General features: G+C 46.5%; 1 protein-coding gene across 17 annotated transcripts in view; it reads right to left on the bottom strand.

The window, feature by feature from the left end:
- Positions 1-25,530, bottom strand: part of PCDH15 (protocadherin related 15) — a 633,986-nt gene that overhangs the window by 59,947 nt on the left and 548,509 nt on the right. For all 17 annotated transcript variants that reach the window (XM_039553538.1, XM_039553554.1, XM_039553537.1 and 14 more), the window contains 5 exons: positions 25,046-25,162; positions 16,974-17,114; positions 14,670-14,782; positions 3,062-3,171; positions 1,709-1,849 (listed from right to left, as the gene is read on the bottom strand). In XM_039553538.1, coding sequence (XP_039409472.1) covers positions 1,709-1,849; positions 3,062-3,171; positions 14,670-14,782; positions 16,974-17,114; positions 25,046-25,162 — 622 coding nt within the window. The remainder of the gene's footprint in view (positions 1-1,708; positions 1,850-3,061; positions 3,172-14,669; positions 14,783-16,973; positions 17,115-25,045; positions 25,163-25,530) is intronic.

Here is a 25,530-nt window from a genome sequence, read left to right as displayed (position 1 = left end):
GCCCGACCCCCCCGGCTGCCCCCTCCTGTCAGGGACTTGTGCAGAGCCACAAGGTCCCCCCTGAGCCTCCTTTGCTCCAGGCTCAGCCCCTTTCCCAGCTCCCTCAGCCGCTCCTGGGGTTCCAGCCCCTTCCCAGCTCCGTTCCCTGCCCTGGACACGCTCAATGTGTATCTCAAAGTGAGGGGCCCAGAAATCCCTGTAGCTCCAGAGTAGGTCACCGACAAATTGCAGAACAAATTCCACCAGTTCAGGAGTATCCAAGACCAGAACTGGCAGCAGGTCATTGCCACCAGGTGTCCCAGCTCCATATTAATTCAGTGTCACACCATCCTGGGGCTTTGCATTCCGAGTCACCCAGCTCCAAAATGGTTCATCAGCTCAACCTCAGCAAAGCCCACAGTGATGTGTTCATTGTGCCCCATCTCCTCCCACTGCAGCTCATCAATTCAGTGCCCTGAAACTCAGAAGTAGTGTTTAACCTGATTAAAACTCCTCAAAAATGAATGAAGTGCTGAGAAAATGGAAAGGAATTAATTGTATAAATGCAGGAATCAAACCCAAAGGTCAAGGGATCTCCATTACAAAATCATAAGTGATTCAGCTGGCCAGATACTTCTAAAGTATTTTAAATATATACATTTATCAAATTCTTTAGCCATCCGTGCAGCACAGTGCACATTCCAAGGAATATATATGTTGTGTACTCCCAGAGAGCCAAACACACCCAGCTTGTCTTCCTGTAAGCTGGCCTGAAGTCAAACTCCAGTCATTATCCAGCATTCCGGAATAAAATAACTCAGCCATCACTTTTTTGGAACTGCTGTTCAGCTGGGAGAGCTGCTCCAGTGCAGAGTGTGAGTCAGAAGAGGGAATGAAGGGCAGGACCTGCTGATTCCCTCATGTCTTCAGCGATCCCAGAGAAAGGTTTGGAGAAGGCTTTGTGCTGCATGGAAACCTAATCTGCTCCCTGGGCATTCCTTGGCTGGATTTTTATGGATATAACCTGACCTGGATTTCTCCCAGGCACAGGGAAAAGCAGGCAGCTCTGTCTTTCTGTCCCCTGCCAGGTACATCCTTGATGGTGGCTAAACCAGCACAGGATCTCACCCTGCTCCTAACAAAGCCAAGCTCCTGACCACTGCTTAACCCCAATGTGTCACACCCTACACACTCCATTCTTACTCAAGGAAAAAGAAATAGCCATGATAATCCAGGCTCAAAATCCCCAAACCTTCTGCTGGTTCTGTGGGTAGCATTGGAAAGAAACCCTGGTGAAGGTATTGGAATTGCCACCCCTGTACAGTGCCTCAGGCCATTCCCAAGTTTTATGGAGTGTTCCCAAATACTTCAGCCCCTTCAACTAACATGGAATCACAGAATCCCAGGATGGTTTGGGTTGGAAGGGATCCCTAAATCCCATCCAGTGCCAGCCCTGCCATGGGCAGGGACACCTCCCACTGTCCCAGGCTGCTCCAAGCCTCAATGTCCGACCTGGCCTTGGACACTGCCAGGGACCCAGGGGCAGCCCCAGCTGCTTTGGGCAAGTCAGGCAGAGAGACCCAAAAATGCACCATGGGCTGTGATCCCATCACCACCATCACAGCCCTAAAATCCAGAAAGGTCACTGGAGTGCAGTTTCAACATTCTCAGCAGATCCCAGCAATATCTGTGTAAAAAAGGTGGAAAAGGAAGGATTTTTGACACTTACTTTTGGAGGGGACCCGCAGGTTGGATCTCACCACCTGCAGGGAGTCTGCCTGCACTCGCAGCTCATAACTTTGGACACGTTCATAATCCAGAGGCTTCTTCACGGAGATCACTCCCGTTCTGTTGTTAATGGCAAACACATCTGGAAGCCAGAAAAAACACAGGAATTTTCTGGGATGCAGAAACGGGGATTTTCAATACCCAAGGCTTTTATTTTGGGGATGACACAATCCAAGCAAGTCATTTCCTCCCTGCCTCCCCTCCTCCTTCGGGCCTGGAAAAGCCCACATAGCTCCTCTTTGAAGATATTTTAAGGAGCAAATCAGCTGGATCCAACCTGCTGCTGGGATAACCAACCCAGAGTCACAGAATCATGGAATATCCTGAGCTGGAAGGGACCCGCAAGGATCACGGAGTGCAACTCCCTGCACAGGACTTGAGGACAAATAGGAAGACGGGACAAGACAAAGAGCCCACACTCACAAAAAGGAGGATGGGATGGGGAATTCTTTACATCCTTCCCAAGAATTCTGTATTATTTTGTCAGGATATCCAGGTGGATCACAGAGAGTATCCCAGCAGGATGTTTTGCTTGGATATCAGGCTCTAATCCAGTATTTGTTACAGCATGGCCAAGCCTGCAATCCCTTAAACCAGATTTTTAAGCAAGTATAACTCCATCAAAGCTATTCCTATTTTTATTTTGCTGTGCCATGGGCTTACACCACGTGGCACCCACGGGAATGTTCACATCAGTGAGTATTTTTTTCTTGTAATCCTGCTAATTAATCTGAGCTTTAGCTGATCTCCAAAGGTTTGATAACGGCAGTTGTAGAATGATAGAATGGTTTGGGTTGGAAAGGACCTCAAAGCCCATCCAGTGCCACCCCTGCCATGGGCAGGGACACCTCCCACTGTCCCAGGCTGCTCCAAGCCCCAATGTCCAGCCTGGCCTTGGGCACTGCCAGGGATCCAGGGGCAGCCCCAGCTGCTCTGGGCACCCTGTGCCAGGGCCTGCCCACCCTCCTAGGGAACAATTCCTTCCCAATATCCCATCTAAACTTCTCTGTTCCAGCTTGAAGCCATTCCCCCTAGCCCTGTCACTACATGCTCTTATAAGAAGTCCCTCTCCAGGTTTCTTGTAGGCTCCAGCACTGAAATTCCCTCCTGCTTGTGCAGTTGAGGTGGGATTTCACCTCAATGATCTTAGAGGTCTTTTCCAGCCTTAACGATTCTGTGATTCACCTCAGCAGCTTCACTTCTCCACACTTTCTTGCAGACCTCTGGTGCACCCACCAGGCCTGGCATAACCACAAGGCTGAAATATTATTATTATTATTATTATTCCACTTACCCTCTTCATTCCCTGACACAATGGAGTACACGACTGTCTGGTTCAAGGCGGCCGCGGTGACAACGGTGACCATGGTTCCCTTCGGGGCACTTTCACTCACTGGGGGGGGTCTGCAGAGGGGAACAGAAGGATTTGTGTGACATTCCTGAACAGCAGATTATTGACAATTATTCCTCGCCTTAGTATTTCCACCATCTATTAGGCTGCCAAAGGATCTGTTATTAGGGAAAATCATATTCAAAAGGAAAATGTTCAGCCTTTGAAAATGCAAAACCCACTGAGAAGTTCAATAGACAAGAGGTGGCAATGTAAAGATCTAATGCTTCTTGGATGTGAGAAATGGGTAAGCAGGGAATAATGAGGAGAAACAAGAACCACCCCAGCCTGAAAAATTGGAAGTAAAAGACAAAATAGATCTTTTATATATATTTTATACAGATCTGTAAATCTCTTTTATAACATATCTTGAATATATTCAGGTCTACTAAGAAAACTCAGTAATCTGTCAGAAAACCACAGGAAAATTCATTCATGGGCAAAATTCCATGCTTTAAGCAGGAATCACTTTGGGGCCACCTCCATGGGAATTTCCACTCTTCACAAAGATCCAAAAATTTTCCTGGGAACACATTTTGGTACTAAAACCCAAGATGCTTTTCAGGAAATGAACTGCAACCCAAGGCTACCCAAACACTGGGAGGGTGGGCAGGCCCTGGCACAGGGTGCCCAGAGCAGCTGGGGCTGCCCCTGGATCCCTGGCAGTGCCCAAGGCCAGGCTGGACATTGGGGCTTGGAGCAGCCTGGGACAGTGGGAGGTGTCCCTGCCCATGGCAGGGGTGGCACTGGATGGGCTTTGAGGCCCTTTGAACCCAAAACATTCCATGACTCTGTGCTGATGTCTTTAAACCAGCAATCCAAACAATTTCAACAAGGAGAGGTGAGAGGTTTGAGCTCATCTCCAATCCTCCTCAGATTTTCCTCATGGCAAACAAAGATTTAATTCATGCTTCAAACTCTTCAAAATAAATTCAAAAGGAATTTTTGGCACTCATCCATGAACGCAGATGGGGTTTTATTAATGCATTACGCAGATATTTTCAATTTTAAAAAACTACACTCATTGATAGATAACAAGATAAACACCAGATGAGGATCTGCTCCAAGAAGCTCCTGATTTTGAAGATCAGTTGTGCACTGATCTTCAAAATTCCAGACAATATCTATGCTTAATTCCAGGGAATATCATGGACGTACTGGAGGACCAAATGGCACCTGGGGACATGGTCTAGTGGTGGCCCTGCCAGTGTTGGGGGAACAGCTGCATTTGATGATCTCAGGGATCTTTTCAGGCTTAAATAATTCTAGGATTCCATGAATATTTGATCACTTTCCCCTTTCATGTTCCAGGTGGTTTTCAAATCCTCCATCCCACACCACATTTTCCCATTCTAAGGGCAGGGAATGGGCATGGCCCCAAGGCTGCCAGAGCTCCAGGAGCATTGGGACAATGCTCTCAGGGACAAGGTGGGATTGCTGGGGTGTCTGTGCGGGGCCAAGTGTTGGACTGGATGATCCTAGCGTGTCCCTTCCAACTCAGGATATTCCATGATTATATGAAAGTTGGAACCCCAGGATACAATCCCAACTATTGAACCCAAACTTTTCCCATCAACAAGTGGCCAATCTTCCCTTGAACTCTGCCTCACAAACAATGAATATTGCTTTGAACATCCTAGAGCAATTTCGAGATACTGAATACGTGGAATGAAGTTTTGGATCATGCAATATAACAGTGAGCTCCTCTTTTTCTCACAGATGGAAAAATCCCATTTTACTCAAACGCACGTACACGGAGCAGATCCCTCTGCTCCCACCGTCCCGCGTCAGCGGTTGGAATAAAATTCCTTGTTGCTCCTTGAGCTCTAAAACCATTGCTATGAAAAGCTTTTTAATGCACATTTTACCAATGCAAATGTTAATCTTAGAGATTAAAAAGCTGCCAAAAGGCAGAGAAAGACAGGGGAAAAAAAGCTGCCAAGGCTGGAGGCATTTAAAGCTGGAGTTCTTTTGATGAGGTCAGAGAGAAGAATACCCTTTTCATGCTGCTTTACAGATGATGTTGTTTTCTTAATCTTCTGAAGGGGTGGGAGTGAAACAAAAACCCCACACTTAATTCCCAGCGCAATTCCAGGATATTCCTGCAGTGGGAATGGCCTTGTAGCTCCCTCTGCCAGTGCTGAATCCAATGGACTGACAAATCAGTAACAATTAGCAAGAGGTTTTGTGTTTGCTCTGGAGGAAGGGGGCAGACCCCTTTCTCAGGGAATAAATTCCTTATTTTCCAATGTTTGAATCACTAAGATGGAAAATGGCGCTTTTTTCCTGACATATTATTTGGAAGTGTTTTAGGGCACAGACAAAGGTGGTTTTATGCCACAATTCTGCATTACTGCATGATAAAAGCTGGAATTTCTGTGGGAAGAGGAGAGCATGAGAATCCAGCCCAAAGCACCCAGAAAAGGATTGGAAAACCCCCATGGGAGGGGAGGGGAGGGGAAGGGAAGGGAAGGGAAGGGGAAGGGAAGGGAAGGGAAGGGAAGGGAAGGGAAGGGAAGGGAAGGAAGGGAAGGGAAGGGAAGGGAAGGGAAGGGAAGGGAAGGGAAGGGAAGGGAATTGCTGTGAGCTCAACACCACTGGGGGGGGCAGGGAGGGTGAAGGGATTGGTGTGTCACTGTCACCCAGGTGGGGCTGGTGTGTCCCTGCCTTCCAGCCCAGTGCTGATTCCATGGAACCAGAGTTGTTGAAGTTGGAAAAACCTCCAAGGTCATCGAGTCCAACCATCAACCAGCAGCACCCCCTCACCACTAACTGTGTCCCCAGGTGCCACATCCACACATCTTCTGAACACCTCCAGGCATGGGCACTCCAAAGCTCCCTGGGCAGCCCCTGCCAAGGCCTGAGCACCCTTTCCATGCAGAAATTCCTGCTGCTGTCCAAGCTGAGCCTCCCCTGGCCCAGCCTGAGGCCCTTTCCCCTTGTCCTGTCCCTGTTCCCTGGCAGCAGAGCCCGACCCCCCCGGCTGCCCCCTCCTGTCAGGGACTTGTGCAGAGCCACAAGGTCCCCCCTGAGCCTCCTTTGCTCCAGGCTCAGCCCCTTTCCCAGCTCCCTCAGCCGCTCCTGGGGCTCCAGCCCCTTCCCACCTCCGTTCCCTGCCCTGGAATTGCTTTGAAATATTTGAAATATTTCCAATGAAATGGTTCCTTTCTGAGCTTCTGAACTCACCACTTCTCTGATCTGTGATTTCCGATTCCTCCCCAAGACTCACATGCCCAGGATCCACATCCATCCCATCCCCGGATGTAAGAAGGTCCCTTGCAATAAATGATAATCCACCTGCATCCCATAAATCTTAGGGATAAACCACAATTAACATCCACTTTAATCCCCATCCCACCTCAGCCTTATCCAGAGTTCTAATCTTTCCTTCTCCACACAACCACCCTTTGACCAGGACAATTTTAATCTATTCCCAGACCATTGTTTCATCCATTTCCATGGAATTTTTTTCCATAACCATCACAGCAATGTGATATTTCGGCCACTTAATTCACTTCAACTTTTCCACAGGAAAATGGTATCTTGGGAGCATCCAGGACGGGACGGAGACCAGGAGAGACCTCATTGTTTTCTTTGAGTATGAAACCACAAAATGGGTTTGTCCCTCAGGAAATAAACAAAGTAACCACAAAGAAGAACAGGCTTAAGATAAAGTCAATATTTGTGCACAAAAAATACTGACATTAAATACAAATTAAAAAAAAATCTTTGAATTTGTTATGTCTTAGTTATCTGTGGCTCGAGCAGAGTGGGAAAGGGAGACTGAGCATGTCTCAAATACATTGCAGGGCACAACTACGGGAACTGTCCAAGTGAAATTTTAACTTTTCCTCTCTACTTTTCTTGCTTTCTTTTTCCCCGTGCTAAATACATCACTCCCAGCCTGTTTTCAATTTGCCTGATAGCCAATATGCTTTAAATTCACCATGAAACTTGCCTATCTCCAAAAGCATGAACACGAGATTTAATAAAAAATTACATTTCAAGCCAGCAAACCCAATAATAATTTGGAAGATTGGTTTAGTGCTGAAGCTTAATAGTGGGCTGTGTATGGACTCCATATGAGCCACTTCAGTCAGCTTGACTTTGTGAACATTATACTTTACATCTGTTTCTGTAGAATATTATAATACAAAATATTTTCATATATTTATGTTTTACTTGATGGAGGTCCATAAAAACCCCTCAGAAATTAAGTTTTGGTGCTGCTTAATTACATTGCTTGCCTCAACTTGATTAACATTGAGGGTATTTTTATTCTTAGGGTGGTGAGAGGGTTAGAGAAGCTGTGGCTGCCCTTGGATCTCTGGCAGTGCCCAAGGCCAGGCTGGACACTGGGGCTTGGAGCAGCCTGGGACAGTGGAAGGTGTGTCCCTGCCCATGGCAGGGGTGGCACTGGATGGGCTTTAAGGTTCCTTCCAACCCAAACCACTCTGGAATTCCATGATCCCCATGGCAGCTCTTTTAATCCTTTCACCAGCACATTAAAACTACCCTGGCTTCCTGCCCTTGCTCAAAAAAAGATAGACCTGGACACATTTTAGAGCAACAATCCACCCTTTTATCAAGTTTTTGCTTTCCTAGTAACTACCTGAACAGCCTGTCCCAGAAAATGGTAACTTTTTTCTTCTGGAAAAGAATATTTTTGTCTTAATTAGACGTATTTATCAAGCAGTTTATCTTCAGGGTGTCACATATTCCTTCCTGGCCTTGATATCCTGCCTTTCTGTCGCAATTCCCAGACTGCTTGGAGGCACTCTGACCTTCCCATGGTATTTATCCCCAAAACAAATGACAGGAGAGTCTGGACACTGCTCCAGTGATCCCATCTTAACCTATTGTTTTTTAACCCAAATGTCAGGTTTTGCTCTCCTGATCTCTCTGTGTTCATCTTATCCCTCCAATCTTCCCAAATTCAACCTGAGGGCATGAAGGAATATTCCTGTCAGGATTCTGCAGAAGCCAAAAAAAAAGAGGGGAAAAAATTCCCCCCAAGCATGACATAGGGCACAGTCACACACCTGGATTGGCCAGACTGATGGGATAAATTCCAAGGATAACACGGCTGGAAGGACAACACATTGCTGGAAGCCAAGAGGGTTTAATACTAAAATTATGGATCATTTCAATTCCACATCCACTCCCCCAGAGTGATTTATTCCTACATTTCATTAACATGGTGTTGGGAGCTCTGACCCTCAGCCTCTCCAAGCACAGATTCCCTGCCTGGATCTGGCTCCCTGTGCTTTCCTCTTCCCCAGGAAACATCTCACCATAACATTTCATTGAAAAATAATTCCTAAAATTCCAGTTTCCTTTTCATTTGGTATAAAGAAGCACAGGATTTTAATAAAATGCAATGCAGCACTACTAACACAAGGAAAAATAGGGGAGAAAGGATCTTTTTCCTGTAATCATCTGGTAATCATCACTCCCTAATTTTTCCATGGCAAATCCCTCTTCATACCTGCTGAAGAAATAATTTAATTTAACTTTATGACCATATTTGCTATTTCTTATTACAAACCAAATAAAGTACCAGCAGAAAATCACTCTAAGCCAGTGATTCCAAAACGAAAATCACACATATTTTCCCGAATCCAAGCTGCCACTGATGTGAGCTGCAAATTCCAAATGTATCCAGCTTAAGTGTGAGGAAAACATCGACTGCTTTTATCCCCACATCTCAAAAATGCTGCAACTAAAAGGTTGCCCGTGGTCTTTCCTTGATAAGATGCAAATTCCATTCTGGGAAAGGTGGGAAAAGCAGTGGTAGGACCTGGGTATGCTGGGAAGAGGATGACTCAAATGGATGCTCTGAATCTATCAGCATTAAACAAAACATTTTGAGGGACAAAACACTTTTGAGGGACAAAAATAACCCCCCATGGACTCTGTGACGAGAAGGGGGAAATGACTCTGAGGGGAAAAAACGATCCCTAACAAGGGAAAATCCCAGGGAGCTCTGCTAGGAGGGGAAAAGGGAAACTTCAGTCAACAGAGGTTTAAAGAACTGCAGCTCAGGAGCAGCCTGAGGGAAAAGCATCTAAGGCAGAACTGATATCCTGGCAGTGCCCAAGGCCAGGTTGGACATTGGGGCTTGGAGCAGCCTGGGACAGTGGGAGGTGTCCCTGCCCATGGCAGGGGTGGCACTGGATGGGCTTTAAGGTCCCTCCCAACCCAAACCATTCTGGAATTCTCTGATTCTCCGAGGCCTCAGCCATTCATAGATATTGAGAACCATGGAATAGCCCGAGTTGGAAAGGACCACTCCTTCCAATTCCTGAGCTCCAATCCAGGGCACTGTGGATGCTTTTCCCACCTTTCTGAAGGAAGCACCAAATTACACAGATTCCACACCATAGGAGTGCCACCCCTACCCTCACTGTCGCTGTGCAGGGTTCCCCATTCCCTATTTCCCAGTGAGGAAAACTGTCCGAGTGAGCAGCAGGAAACCAGAGAACTGGGGAAAATCTCTTGGAATAACTGACTCCTGATACAGCTCCATGGTTTTGTTTTGTGAAATCCTTTTGCTTGGATGGTATTTGCCTCCAATATGGAAGGATTTAATTGGGTGGAAAAGATTACAAGGTCTCTTCCACGGAGAGCGAAATCCACATGTCCCCAGATCTCCCCTTTTAGGCAGAACACGTTTCCACAGCAGTGCTGCTTCTGGGAGAGGAATAAAATTAAATAAAATTCCACACTACATTTACATCGAGTTACAGCCTGGAATTCACAGCTTCCCATATTTCCCTGTAAAACCTCGGATTGCTGGGCAACTGGACACATCTTTTCCGACAGGTTGGGGAGCCGTAACGCAACACTAACAGAAGCTGTAAGTTTGCAAAATTCCCCTTTTCTCCTGCTCTGCTATGGCTGAACACCTGGTTAATGTGCCCACAGGCACCAATTAGGAAGCAATGATGCTGCTCCGGGTTCCCATTCCGTTCCCTGCTCCAGCAGCACTTTTCTGCCAGCACTGACCTTCCCCTTGCAGAGGATGTGGAATTTATTAATTAACACAACACCAAAAAGACCCCAAATCCCTTTCAACTTTTACTGTTTTAAATTGAGGACGTGCTCATTAAGAGGACAGGCTTGCTAAAAATACATCTTTATATTCAGCTGAGGTTCCAGTCACATCTGCTCTCTGCTGTTTCGTAGCACTACTAATTAATATCTATTAATTAAGAAATGAAAGTGCTGCCATAAGTCGTTGGGAGGTAATGGAAACTTCTGGATTAATTCCTTGATGCAGAGGTGATCTGAGGGAAGTCAGGACAGAAGAAAGAAGAGCTTGGGAAAGGGGCTCTTTACAGCAGATTTGATTTTCCAAAAAAATTGATTTATTTGGTTTATTGGGTGTTAACTTTTTTTTTAATTGGTTGTCCAGAGAAACTGTGGCTGCCCCTGGATCCCTGGAAGCGTCCCAGAGATGCTGGACAGGGCTTGGAGCAGCCTGGGATAGTGGAAGGTATCCCTGTCCATGGCAGGGGTGGAATGAGATGAGCTTCAAGGCTTTAAGGTCCCTTCCAACCCAAACCACTCTGGAATTCTGTGGTTCTCTTGCCAAAGATTGTTTTGCTGGGACAGAGCAGCATGAGATCAAAGCCAGCATTCAAAACTTCAATAAACTGTGTGAATTGCCACAGCCTGTTTGGGGCAGGGATGGAAATGTCTCCCTGTCCCCACCCTGCTGTGTCCCTGCTCCCACACAGGGGCTGGAGACACTGGAAGTGTCCATGTCTTCCATCAGTTCTTTGGAGAACCAGCAGAATTCGAATGACAGCCAACACCCTGTGGAAGATGTGGTGACAAGAGCAGCATCAGCCGTGGCCTTCCCTGGCACCAAAGGTCAGCTGGGCTCCGAGGTGGCCCAGCCATCTCCAATTAAATGCCCACACGCTCCAGCACTTGGATTCTTTGGGATTTTTGCCTCTTTTCTCCACACTCTGTGTTTTTGAGGAACAATTCTTGGCTTGGAAAACCCTCTGTTTGTCAGGCACTGCTCCTTTCAGCTCTTCCAGAGTCATCCTTAATATCCGTGGCAAGGACAGACAAGGACCCACACTGCTAATGCAGCTCAGCTCCAGGGCTCCACAGGGAAGATCCAGCTGGAGCACTGGGACCATGCACTGGGACCATACAGGGCTGATCGGAGTCATTAAGATTGGAAAAGCCCTCAAAGGCCATTGTGTCCAACTGGGAACCCAGCACCACCCTGTTCCCCACTAAGCCCGTCCCCGAGTGCCACATCCACACCTATTTTGAGCTCTTCCAAGGATGGGCACTCCACCCTTGTCCCAGGCAGCCCCTGCCAAGGCCTGAGCACCCTTTCCATGCAGAAATTCCTGCTGCTGTCCAAGCTGAGCCTCCCCTGGCCCAGCCTGAGGCCCTTTCCCCTTGTCCTGTCCCTGTTCCCTGGCAGCAGAGCCCGACCCGCCTGGCTCCAACCTTTTCCCAGGCAGTTGTAGAGAGTGAAGAGGTGCCCCTGCTGTTGCTCTGCTTCTGAGAGGGAGTGAATGCCGGGATGAGGAACATCCCAAATCCCACCTGGCCTCCTCTTGCCAGTCCTCACCAGAAGAGCCAAGGATGCAGCAGATCCCCTCTGATGGACTTTAGGTGGGGATCTCTCACAGTCGTTAGGAAGGAACTGTATTTTATCCCTCACTTATTGTAAATCAACTGCTCCACGCTGTATTTTCTGGCTCTCAGAGCCCTCAGCTGCCCTTTGCTGTTCGATATGGAGAGCACAGCAGTGTTTAGATGCCTCCAGAATAATTTACAATCCAAACAAAGAAGGTGGGAGGTAAAGAGACCAATTAATTTGCCCCAAATGATGCAACAATGCAAAAGGGAGAGCCAGTGAATAAACGTCAATCTCTGCCTTCATCCACTTGACTGCTGTCTGCTCTGGAAGTCACTTTAAGACACGGATAAAGATCAATCAAAGCCTCCCTGGGTATGAAGAGGGCTCCAAGCAGTGCTGGTGATCCTCTGGCAGAGCTTCCAGGCTCTGCAGCTCAGCTCAAGGCACAGTGGCACTTTCATCTCCCTTTCTGCTCATGCCATCTGCTCTCTCTCTTTCTCTGTATTTTGTATTTATTTTTGATTTTGTAGCAGAGTCTGCAGCTTTATTCTGTAAAACTGCTCAACTGTAACCTTTCCCTAAATACACAGGAAGGAAGTTTGTAAACCAGCTTGGGAACAGCACTGGAATCAACCAGATTATGATAATTAGACAAGCAAAGATCAATACTAATCCACTCTAAAGCCACTAATTCTCAATCCTTCTGAAATTCCAGCATCCACATCCAGCAGTTTTTTGTTTTACAAGGGGCACCATTGCTCTGTGCTGCCTTGTACCCTAAAGATATCCCGTGTCACTGGGAAATGAGGTCCTGTGACACCTGCCAGTTCCAGCTTGCATCCCTGCCAACAAACCAAACACAAAGCACAGTTTGCAGAGTGCGACAATCCCTGAAAAACTCAGGAATCAACACCAGTCCTGCTCCCGAATATTTGAGTCTCAGAGCTGAATCAGAAAGTTCTGGGGTTGTTTTCATTTCATTTTTGACATTGAAGAAAATAAATAACTGCCTGTGCTGTCCCCAAAAGGTTTTAAGAGCTTCTTAAAACAGGGTGCAGACAATTTCCCAGGAAGGGAGCTGTGCTTTGGAAAGGGAAACCAGATAATCCCGAACAGTTCACAGGGACACAAAGATAACCTGGGTTATTCAGGTGTCATCAAAGGGTATTATGGGCTGTGAGTCACTTTTTACTGCAAGAGTTCTTCAAAAAAGCATTCCCAGCTCCTGGGATAAAACTGGAGCTCAGGGCAGGCTCAGGAATCCCAGAATCCCAGAATGGTTTGGGTGGGAAGGGACCTCAAAGCCCATCCAATCCCACTCCTGCCATGGGCAGGGACACCTCCCACTGTCCCAGGCTGCTCCAAGCCCCAATGTCCAGCCTGGCCTTGGGCACTGCCAGGGATCCAGGGGCAGCCCCAGCTGCTCTGGGCACCCTGTGCCAGGGCCTGCCCACCCTCCCAGGGAACAATTCCTTCCCAATCTCCCATCCAGCCCTGCCCTCTGGCACTCTGAACGCATTCCCTGTGTCCTGTCCCTCCAGTTCCTGCTGCAGGGTCCCTCTCCAGTTTCCCTGTATCCCTTCAGACCCTGGAAGGAGCTGTGAGCTCTCCACACAACCTTCTCCTCTCCCGGCTGAGCAGCCCCAGCTCTCCCAGCCTGGCTCCAGAGGGGAGGTGCTCCAGTCCCCTCAGCAACTTCTGGGCCCTCTCTGGACCTGCTGCACAGCAAGTTTGCGCCAACAGACAGCTGCCTGCCCGGATCTGAAATTCCAGTCACAAATGGCCATATTTTTATTTGCTACATGACCCAAAGCAATGCAGCAAACACTGCACACCTCTGGAGATACTAAGAAACTGCAGGGAGCAGCAGGAACAATTTCTCTCTCAGGAAAAATCCTTTAGCAAAGGATTATTATTAAATGCAAAGTTTATCATTTTGCACTGGGCCTTCAGATTTCAAATTTGTTTCAAGTTAGATACAAAATTAGGAGAAGAGTGGCAGTATTTTGCTATTTTTCACTTCTTTAAGTGAAAAACATGCTACTACTCCAATCACGAGGACGAATAGAGTGCAGCTCACGAATCTCTGTCTAAACTCCTTTAAATAGCTGAGCAAGCCCATCCTTTAGGGCCTCCTGAAGACAACTTATGTTCAATTTCTGCTTTCTGATTCCCTGCACTCCTTGGATTTGGAAATATCTGTATAAACCCCACTACATTCTGCTGCTGATTATATCCCCACAGGGGCATAGAGAGAACACATTGCAACTTTTTGATATCTTGGAGCTGCCTGTCCTGATCTTATCACTTCCTATTATTGTACAGATGTCAAATTCATGAACACATTCTCTGTTACAAAATTTACCAAACTATGCGGCCCGTGCCCCACTTTTTGGTTTGCTTTCGATCAATTTTAAGACACTGAGGTTGATGATATTGAATTGTCAGAGGGTAAATTTATCATATCATGTCTCTGTGGTGATAATAACCATCACCTGCACTTCTAACATCGAAAAGGTTGAGTCTGATTCTCTCATGCCTCACACAAATGGTGTAGAGGGTCAAAAAATGCCTCACACAAATGGTGTAGAGGGTCAAAATGCACTCCAGGAAACTTAACCGAGAGCCCTGGTGATCCCAGTCCCAATTCCAAGGTGTGACATTCGTTTATCCTAATGACTGATATTTGCAACAACTTCTGAGGGGAAATCTTCAAGCAAACCTTCCCTCGCCATCATTGTCAGCCCAGATCTTTCCAGCTGGAGACCACCTGCTCAGACAGTAAAAGTCCAGCACAACAGAGTATTTTTGTAGCTCTATTTCAGACTAGCATTCAAACTGGACTTGATTTTGACTTAAAAACTACCAGGTTTCAGGGTGAAAGAATGAACTCCTTACCTGTATTCGTCCTGTGTGAAGCGTGGGATGACTGAGGGCTGCAGCACTGCAATTTCCACCGTGGTGGTGTTGAACTTCACTGGGTCCCCATCATCGTAGGCAATGACCACCAGCTGCAAACAACACAGAAAATCAGCCTCTGACTACACAAAAGAACCTTTTTCATCCTGACTTCCAGCAATTCTGGTATTTGCAGGGTCAAAACAAGCAGATGTGGTTTTCTTTTGCTGCAAGTCACACGTTGCGTGAGGGCAAAACACAGAGGGAAAAGGTGGCAGCCATCCACAGGTTGAATCCTCTGCTGGAAAATGTAGAGAAACATGGAAAACTGGAGGAATTTCTTCCTGGAAAGGGCTGTTAAACATCAGAATGGAGCTTTGGAGTCCCCATCCCTGGAGATGTCCAAGGAACAGCTGGATGTGGCACTCAGGGCTCTGGTGGGGATCGGTCACAGGTTGGACTCGATGATCCTGGAGGGCTTTTCCAACCTTAATGATTCCGGAATTATGTAACTCCCAATGAAACAAGCAGGAAAAGCCCTGGGTTAAGAATTATCTGCTGCTCAGATCTAGAACTGAGGGCTCATGTCAAAACAAAAAACTTAACACTACTTCCCACCCTACTCCAAAAAGTCCTCTGTAGAAAAGAGATGCTCTCAGGTCAAACATGGACAAGACCAAACTACCTGCTCCTAAATGAGGCCTGTTATAAATATTTTGATTTTTAAAAATCTTTTCTCTTGTCTATTTGTTGATTTAATCCATGATTTTGTGCTGGCACAAGCAGGTTCATTTATTTTCAGCTTTCACATGAAATCTGCTTGCAAAAGGATGCAACTCCAACCCACTGAAGAAGGAGCAATGGGCAAATTTCCAATTTTCTCCCTAAATTTTTCCTTATTTCTGGAGGTCGCTACGTGAGGCAGGTCTCCACCTCATTCTAGCAGGGCATTTTCAACTCATTTCTGCCAGTCCAAGTTATTCCACAATAACCTTTTTTTCCAGCCAATATATCAGGAAAGTCACCAGTGCAAGATACAATTGCAGAAATTACCTGGCTGTTAAATGGTGACTGGAAAAACTCCCAGAGGATTCAGCAGCAGACACAAACCCAGTGATCTAGAAGAAAATACCAACTCCAAGTGTTCCCATCACTGATTTCTGGAGTCTTTTCTGTGCTTTTTTCCTAAGAATGTGTATTTTCTGGAAAGTTATTCCCTGCTGAATGCCCCATTTACTGCCCTAATATGAAGCAGTGCAGGATAGATCCCAGGTTTGGAAAACAGCCCCATGAAAGAAGGACTAAAAACAACAAGTGCAGCAACAGAAAGGTTCCACTCTGGTGATGTTAACCAAGAGAAAATCCTCTTCCCCCTCGGGTTTTATTATGTTAATTGGAAACTGGAAAGGACTTAAATTAGCACTGTCCTAAAGCGGGGACTGCTCCAGCTAAAATAGCCCTTGGTGGGACACTCAGGAGTGGGAAACAGCTTTATTCCTCAGAATGGAAGGTGTGTAAATAAACTTCTCTTTAACCCTCATTTCAGAAATAAGTAACTGAAAGAAGAAAAAGCCACACCTTAATGACTGTAAGGAAGTTTCTGAGTAGGGAAATTACATCAAACCCAAGATACTATGGATTTAATTTATTTTTCCTTACTGCCCCACTTCTATTTTCATTTTTAACTCCCCCTTCCCTTCATGGATCTTAAAGGGCAGATGTTCTACTGATATAGGTTAAAATCATATCTTAATCCACACGAATTCACTCAAGACTTTTTGTCTTGCTCAGCCCCTTTTTTCAGGACCAGTAACAACAAAACGGGAATTTAGGTTTCCTTAAAATCAATGTTTTTACATTAAAACACTTGTGAACAGGAACTCCTGAACTACCCAGCTATGCAGTAACTTTATTTACAAGATATCTTGCTCTTCTTACAAAATTCTCCCCAAATTCTCCCCAAAAGCCCTGTTGGAAGTGAACTTGGAAAAAATGAGGGTTCCCCAAGCTGCCCCCCTTGTTTTCCCCCACCTTCCCAAAAGGTGCAACCACATCCATTCAAGACATTCCTGAGATCAGAATGGCACGAAACACACACCAGGAAAAAAAGAAGGAAACAAAGGAATTAAAAAAATCAAAATTTTGCATGGAAGTCCAGTGAAAGGTTGGATTTGATCCTGGAGGTCTTTCCCAACCTTAATGATTCTGGGATCTTTCTGTGCAATATAAAAAGAAAGGAGAACCGTGGAAAAGAATCCCAGCTAATGCAGGGGACATGTCCTGGCACTGCAGCTGGATTTGTACCTTGAACACTGTGCTGGGCTCTTCATTGAGGTTCACTCGGGTGATGACGCGTCCGGAGTTCTCCTCCACGTCAAAGATGCTGGCGCTGTAGGGAAACTGGACAACATCCACCTTGTAGCGGACCAGACTCGCTGGGGTGCCCTGGAATGCAAAAATGAGGCAAAGTGGGTATTTCCGTGTTTTTACACTCCTCCTGAAGGATTAAAATGGGACATTGGTAGGGCCAACACAAGCAAAACTTGCTCTTTGCTGTCCTCATAACTGAGCACTGCCCTTCCATCCCCCCAAATACCTTCCAGGACACCTGAGAGGTCCAGAAAGAAAAATCAAGGAAAGAAAGAAAAGGGCTGAAGCCCCACCTACTTAAACCCAGAAATGTTTTTTAAATACTGAAATTTTTAGACAGAAGATGGGCATGGCTTAAGGCTGTTAGAATACCTTTCAGAAAGATTTTCACTTGGTATAAAACTCCTTTAAAGTTTAAGAAACTTATTGGTGGTAAAAGAAAATGCTGTTTTGCAGACGGATTTTAAGCAGCCCCATAAGGAACCCTCCCCACTGTTCAGACCCTGCTTTGGTGACAAGGACTGAGGCCAGGCAGCCCCTGGGTGTGTCACAAAGCATCTGAAACCCCAAAGCAAAAGGGGGATCAGAAGCAGCAGTGCCAGAGGGTGGAAGAGAGGAATTTTTCCCATCAGTATCTCAGCATTTTCTAATTGAAGGCTGCTTACCCATTTACCTGTTTTAACACCACCTGCCTCTAAAATAGCGTTTGTTGGAAGGATGTAATTTCTTAAGGTATCTTATTGTATTTTCCAACGATCCCATTTCAGCAGTCACCCTGCAGGCACCTCAGAGTTACAGAAACATTAAGGTTGGAAAAGACCTCGGGGGTCATTGAGTCCAACCATCAGAGCAGCACTGCTGAGGCCAGCACTGCCCACCTTGTCCCCAGGTGCCACCAGCCACATCTTCCTTGGACACCTCCAGGCATGGGCACTCCAAAGCTCCCTGGGCAGCCCCTGCCAAGGCCTGAGCACCCTTTCCATGCAGAAATTCCTGCTGCTGTCCAAGCTGAGCCTCCCCTGGCCCAGCCTGAGGCCCTTTCCCCTTGTCCTGTCCCTGTTCCCTGGCAGCAGAGCCCGACCCCCCCGGCTGCCCCCTCCTGTCAGGGACTTGTGCAGAGCCACAAGGTCCCCCCTGAGCCTCCTTTGCTCCAGGCTCAGCCCCTTTCCCAGCTCCCTCAGCCCCTCCTGGGGCTCCAGCCCCTTCCCAGCTCCGTTCCCTGCCCTGGACACGCTCCAGCCCCTCCAGGGCTTTCTGGCCCGAGGATGTGAGATCCCCCAGCAGTGCTAGCCCAGCGGACGGGCCCTGCCCTGGGCCTGTGGCATCCAATAAATGATGGAGACTCCTTAGCCCTCCTCTTGTTACTGATACATTTATGGAAACATTTTTTAACGTCTTTTATGGCTGTAGCTAGAGAAGTTCTAGCTGAGCTTTGGCCCTTTTCCTTCCACACACTCCTGGAGGGTTTTCTCCCTGGATCTCCTGGAGGGTTTTCTCTCTGTGAGGTTTCATTTCCAGCAGACACTTGGTAGGTTGAAGTCCCTCATGAGGACCAGGGTTTGCAATGGGAAGACTTCTCCCAACTACTTGTAGGATGTCTCATCTGCCTCTTCATCCAGGCTGGGGGGTCTAGGACAGATTCCCTCTGATCCTCTTTGCACACCAATGTCTGAATAATGATTTTCCAGCATGCCAAACTCTGGATAGGCAGAGATTTGGGACATTTTACAAAATTCCAACTGAATTATTTGCTAAATATATTTGGGAGTAGATTCAGAGAAACACTTCTGTCCTAGCAGCAGCAGCATGATTTCATTTTCTGGAAGCCTCTGAGCCTCAAGCTCAGATTAGGCTCTGACCTTTACTTTGTGTTTAAACAGCCAGAACATCATTAGTGGTGAATTGCTGATTTTCACCTGTGTTCAGTGATGTGATCTGTTGGGATTGGGAATATATTCCATGTCCCATGCCAGCCATGGATTACATGGAAACAGAACATTTCCTTTTGTAAACAGCAATGGAAGTGGCTACAAAAGTGGTGTGAGCTCACTAAATCCTAGCAGCGTTCTGCTGATCCAACAGAAGTCATTTGAGTGTTGCCTCTCGCAGCTCTCCAAGGAATTCCAGCCTGGGCAGGGTTTATGAGGCCATCAGCAGCTTCAATCATCCCAACTGGGCCTACCAGGAATGTTCTAGTGGTTAGCAAATTAATAAATGAATGTGTTCAGAGTTAAAAGCACTTCACACGTGCTGAAGAGGGCAAATCCTGGAAAAAGGGAGAAATTTCTGGGATTGCAGCATAGCAGAGTTCATTATCAACTTTCCCCCTGGCACTCCCTGCTTCAGTCATTTTTCTTCAAGGTTATAATTAAGAGCAAATTACCTGCTGAAATCCAGCCTATTTGGGCTCGGAATAATGGCCTTGAACTTGCTTGGAAGACTAAGAGCCCTCATCATCATTAGAGCTGCTCACACCAGGTAATTTGGGACTAAATAAACAAAAATCTCATCAGGTTATTGTTGTTCCTGATGTGATTATCAAGTACACTTTGCTCCTGTCACTTCAGAAAAATGACAAAACTGGGATTTATTTTTTATTTATGGTATGTTGGCACTGATGTGATTAGAAAAAGCTCCAGAGAGATTTCCCAGGGAAATCTATTTAGGAGTGAGTTTTAATTATCTGAAATATTAATCATCTTTCGCCTCTGTTCTAAATTAATTTAGATGCATTATTATGTCTGCAGCAAAGCTTGAATCTAGCTGATAATATTCCCAAATAAAGCACAGAGCAAGGATTGTGCTTGGCAGGAACCACATTCGTTTTCTCCAACCAAAGGTTCCCTGAGATTCAGGACTAACATGAAACTTCAAAAAAAGTTCATCCAGCTGCAATTATTTCTTCCATGGCTGCGTGATCCCATAAGATTCCATCTGCTCTGGGGAAATGCCATCTATTTGTGACACGGGTGACAGCTACGAACATGTCCCCAGTATCGGTGAGGCTGCCCCTGGAAAAGAGGCCTTGGATGAGGCACACGTGCACTGTCCAGATAACTCACAGCAGGAAAATTGTGATGGAATAAAGCCAGGAAGAAAAGGGGAAAGGGAAACACCACAATTGTTGGGGGTTTTCATGTGTGTTTCTGCAAGCAGCTCTGGAGGAAGCCAGGAATTGTTACTTCCACTCTCCAGGAGACCTCTGCTAGGAAGACAGGATGAGACAACTGGGATTGTCCAGCCTGGAGAACAGCAGGCTCCAGGGAGACCTTGGAGCTCCTTCCAGGGCCTAAAGGGGCTCCAAGAGAGCTGGAGAGGGACTTGAGACAAGGGGTGGAGGAACAGGACACAGGGAATGGCTTCCCAGTGCCAGAGGGCAGGGCTGGATGGGATATTGGGAAGGAATTGTTCCCTGGCAGGGTGGGCAGGCCCTGGCACAGGGTGCCCAGAGCAGCTGGGGCTGCCCCTGGATCCCTGGCAGTGTCCAAGGCCAGGCTGGACATTGGGGCTTGGAGCAGCCTGGGGCAGTGACCTTAAAGATCATCTCATTCCAACCCCTCCCACGGGCAGGGACACCTCCCACAGTTCTCTCTTTTTCAGTTTTATCCCATTTCTGTTCCCACTGGGGGCAGCCAGGCAAAGCCAGCTGGGAATCGTTCTGGGAGCACAAATCCAGCCAAGGCTGTTTGGGTGCCCCTGCTCACCTGTAATTCCAGGGGTGTTTTGGAGGCAGAGCTTCCCTGCACGGGGCTCACCAGTGCTCCTGGTCACAATATCCAATGGCCTAAACCTACCCACTCCAAGGGACTAAAAAACCCCAATAAACAGAGAAGTCCTCAAGCTCCAGCTGGACACCACCTCTGGAAAGGAAGCTCAAGCTGATGTGTGAGGGAGAACTTCCAATTTAAGGGATTGTTCATGTGGACAAAGTGCTCAGCTGCCTCAGCAATTCCAGTTGCAACGTGCTTAAAATTGCATTTCATTCTTACAGGATTTTCATTCTTATAGGGTTTACCAGTTATTTAGGAAGACTTGCAGCCATTCCCAAGCTTTTGCTTGGCAGCCATGGCTCTGCTTTATCCCCATTGTTCCCTCTGGCCTGGCTTTGTTGCTTTTTGCTTAATATTTCCTGCTTACACCTGGAATTAGGTAGGAGATCCTCTGGGGAAGGCAGGGCGAGCAACTTCAGGATGCACCTAGTAATTTGAAAAACTATTTATGTATTTATAGAAAATGTTACTACTTTAAAAATACAGAAAAATCGACTGTGGATTGTTCCAAACCACCAAAGGACAAAATGTTGATTTACCAGATTTAATGAAAACAAAATTTTCAGGCAAAAATTTCTCAGATTTCAGTGACCAGAAGGGTGTTTCAAGTTTTAAACACATGCAAAAGTAGCTACTAAAACATATTTTACATTCCCAGTCACTGCAAATAAAAAGAGAATTAAAACTTGACAAGAAAGGAGCAATGGGTAAGAATTTAAAGTGACATTTACTCAAAACAGCCCTGCAAATCTTGCAGTGGCCTTTAGAGAAATGCCCTGAGTTTTATGTTTTAATTGACATTTCACCAAGGACCTGAAGAATAACTACCAGAGGTCTCTGATGCCTTCAGGCCAAGAGGTTTGGACCACTTTGAAACCCACAGGTCAAAATAAAAACATAACAAAGTATCTCCCAGGAAGTGCTTGACTCTGGCCCAAATTATTTCTGTTTTAACTGGGCAACTCTTAATAGCACTCAGAAATCCGTGGGGTTTTTGCAGCAAAACCCATCCTCTTATCAACAGTTCCATTCTAATGATGGCCTAAGGTTTTAGGCGCCAGTAAAATGAAGAAAATCACACATTTTCACCGTCAGATTTGATCATATGGATACACATTCCTACGTGGAAGATGCACTGAGTTGTACATAACTCAGTGTGTGAAGGATGGATGGGAGGAGCTTTTGTAAATAAAACCAAGAGAAGCTTTCATCTCCATCTCTAATAAATGAAGTCCTGTTGGATTAATCTAAGAGTAAAAACCTGCTCTTGTCCCTTCTGACTGTTCCTGAAAGCACATCATAGCACTTTCACACCTCTATGCTATAAATTCCTAAATAATTTAGGAAATACACACAGAAAATGATGTCCCAGGTGTCTTTCACCCTCTCATGTTTCACCTAAATTAGTATTTGTTTGTTGAAACGGGGAGCCCACCTCCACTGACACCATTCCCACCTCCTCCTTCCCCCAAACCTGCTCTTCTGCTCCTGGAAAAAATTCAAATTTGCCTTATCTGCAGAGAAATCCCACACAGGTGCTGGGCCTTTCCATCTGGATCCTCCCAGCATCCATATTCATTTGACAACGCTGGGATTTGCTGGAAACAATGGTTGTCTCTGAGGAGCTGATTAGGTCTGAAAAGCTTTTATTGCAGATGATGGAAAAACCTGGCTGGGCTTTTGTTCTGGAGATGGGAATTACATACATTCCTTGCAAAATAACAACAGCAAAAATGAAGCTTGGAGACTTCAAATTAGTTGGGCTCTTAGAAACAGGCATATTTTAAAGCTACAATTATTTTTTTAATAGATGCATATTTCTTTCCCCGACCTGATAAAATAAATGTATTAGTACCCTGCAAATAAGATTCTAACAGCCCCAAGCCAAACAAGTAAAATATTGATGGTACCTAAGAATGTTCCATCCCTTAAGGCAACTTTAGAGCAAGTCCCCTCACTGAGCAGAGAAAAGGTTGTGTGCTTTTAAACCCAATTTCCAGCGAATTCGTATCAAATACGTTGTGACACCATTTAATGTCAAAGCCAACTTCAAATAAACAGGAATTTTCCAGTAGCACAGGCTGGCTCAGGCAGAAAAAGAAACAAAGCCATTTATGCCTGCTAGTTTTTACTTTTAAAATAAAAAAAGATGAGGGGCAAAACTACCAGGCATTATTTTAAAATAAAAACCCTCTTTCAAAACCTCCTTTAACAGCTTTCCTCCATAGCTGGCTGACTTTTATGGCCCTTGCATTTATTAGAGGCTTCAGGGTAACTTCATTTTGAAATCTTCATCAACATCAACAAGTGTTCATGTGACAAAAATGTTACAAAATGTTCAGTAGGGTTTGGGGTTGTTAAATGAAAAATGAAACAGCTTTGCATTGGAAATGCTGACTGCACAGGACTAAGGATTCTAAAGGTAATTCATCAGAACTATTTTGTTTCCCCTCAGTGATATCTCAGTCTTCAAAACTTAGACACAGAGATAATAAAATGGAGCTTTTATCTGAATGGGCAGAGAGAGCCCAAAATATCTCATTGTAAGGCAACAACATTTATTTAATGTTAAATAAACGCTGCCCAAACCCCAATAACACCACATTAACTAAGCCACACCTGATTTGTGCCCAAGCACTTCCATCAGCTTTTAATGTGCATGGCACATTCCCCCTGAACTCTTCTCCCCGAGGATTATTCTCCTTCTTATGCCAAATACTGGCAATTAAAAATTAAACCTGGCTGGCAGAACAGCTCTGGCTTTTCCTGTCCTCAGAGGATCATCTGGTCACTGATGTTCATCAAGCTCTGATGACAAAAATTGACATCTAACCTCAGAACAGGGAAGGAGTTAGAGGTGTGTGCCCAGTTCTGTCCCTTGAGGGCTTCACCAGGGAGCAGCAACAAAAAACAGGGGCAAAGATAAACTTTATCCCCAAACCGAGTGCCCTGGGTTCAAACATTGCCCGTGGAATGTGCAGCTGGTGAGCTCTGCAGTGCCACATGAATCTGGGATGGCTCAGCTGGGCAGTGCGCGGTGACTGTGACATCAGTGACAACCTCACAAAATTGTGGTTTCTTTCCTCTTGAACTGCCCCACAGACAGGCACGGCTCCCCTTCCTGCCTATTCCTCTCGTTGTGTGAAACTGGATAAAGGCTTTCCATTGGTAAATTTACAAGCTGGGGGTGTGTGTCGATCTGCTGGAAGGTAGGAGGGCTCTGCAGAGAGACCTGGAACGGTTGGATGGATGGGCAGAGTCCAACAGGATGAAGTTTAACAAGTCCAAGTGCCAAGTCCTGCACTTTGGCCACAACAACCCCTGCAGTGCTACAGGCTGGGGACAGAGTGGCTGGACAGTGGCCAGGCAGAAAGGGACCTGGGGGTGCTGGTCGACAGCCGACTGAACATGAGCCAGCAGTGTGCCCAGGTGGCCCAGAAGGCCAACGGCACCTGGCCTGGATCAGGAACAGTGTGGCCAGCAGGACCAGGGAAGTCACTCTTGCCCTGTACTCAGCACTGGTGAGGCCACACCTCGAGTGCTGTGTCCATTTCTGGGCCCCTCAGCTCAGGAAGGACGTGGAGACGCCTGAACACATCCAGAGGAGGGCAAGAGGGCTGGTGAAGGGCCTGGAACACAAGCCCTGTGAGGAACAACTGAGGGAGCTGGGGTTGTTTAGCCTGGAGAAAAGGAGGCTCAGGGGAGACCTTGTCACTCTCTACAACTGCCTGAAAAGAGGTTGTAGCCAGGTGGGGGTCGGGCTCTTTCTCCAGGCAGCAACTGACAGAACGAGAGGACACAGCCTAAGCTGTGCCAGGGGAAGTTTAGGTTGGATGTCAGGAAAAAGTTTTTTACTGAAAGAGTGATAAAGTTCTGGAATCGTCTGCCTGGGGAGGTGGTGGAGTCACCGTCCCTGGATGTGTCTAAAAAAAGATTGGATGTGGCACTTGGTGCCATGGTTTAGTTGAGGTGGTGTTAGGGCATGGGTGTTAGGGCATGCACAGGGTTGGACTCGGTGATCTTGGAGGTCTCTTCCAACCTGGTGATTCTGGGATTCTGTGTGAAGTGCAGCCTCTGCCCTGAACAGCAAAGGCCAGGCTGACATGAAACAAACGTAGGAGTCACTCCTCTGTGAAGCTCCTCATAGTTTGAGCTGATGAGAGAGCAGGGGCACTTTGGAGGGTTCAAGTTTCCTCTCTCCTGGGTGTGAAACATGAACAGAAGCTTTTTCCTTACCGGGGGATCCTGATCCTCAGCTGAGACCGTGGTGATAAGGGTGCCCTTGACTGCATTAGGAGCAACCATTCCCCTGTAGAGCTTCTGGCTGAACACCGGTGAGTAATCGTTCATATCCTGCAAAAAACAGAATCCAGAGTTTAGTCCTGGAGTTCCAACAAAATTCCACATGCATTCACAAATGTTTCTGTTGAATCTCTCTCCCTGCATGGGGATTGCCATTCCCAGGCTCTCCCGATTCCATTCCCCCTGCACAAAATAAGGGGGGAAGGTGCCAAAGAGTCACAAAAAAATGGATGTGGGACTGCTCAGCTGAATTCTGCAGGAAAACACAGCTCCACCACAGAACAGAACAGAGGACTGCATACCACCTGCTCCTGTGGCAGCAGGCTCGGCTCATTTTCCAAAAGGAAGGAGTTGCTCTGGCTCGATGGTGTTTGTCACCTCTAATATCCAACAAATTAAGGGGAAACAAAATGTCCTTT

Source organism: Corvus cornix, chromosome 6 (genome assembly GCF_000738735.6).
Source record: "Corvus cornix cornix isolate S_Up_H32 chromosome 6, ASM73873v5, whole genome shotgun sequence".
NCBI classification, from domain to species: domain Eukaryota; kingdom Metazoa; phylum Chordata; class Aves; order Passeriformes; family Corvidae; genus Corvus; species Corvus cornix.
This window is presented reverse-complemented; position numbering and strand designations above follow the sequence as displayed.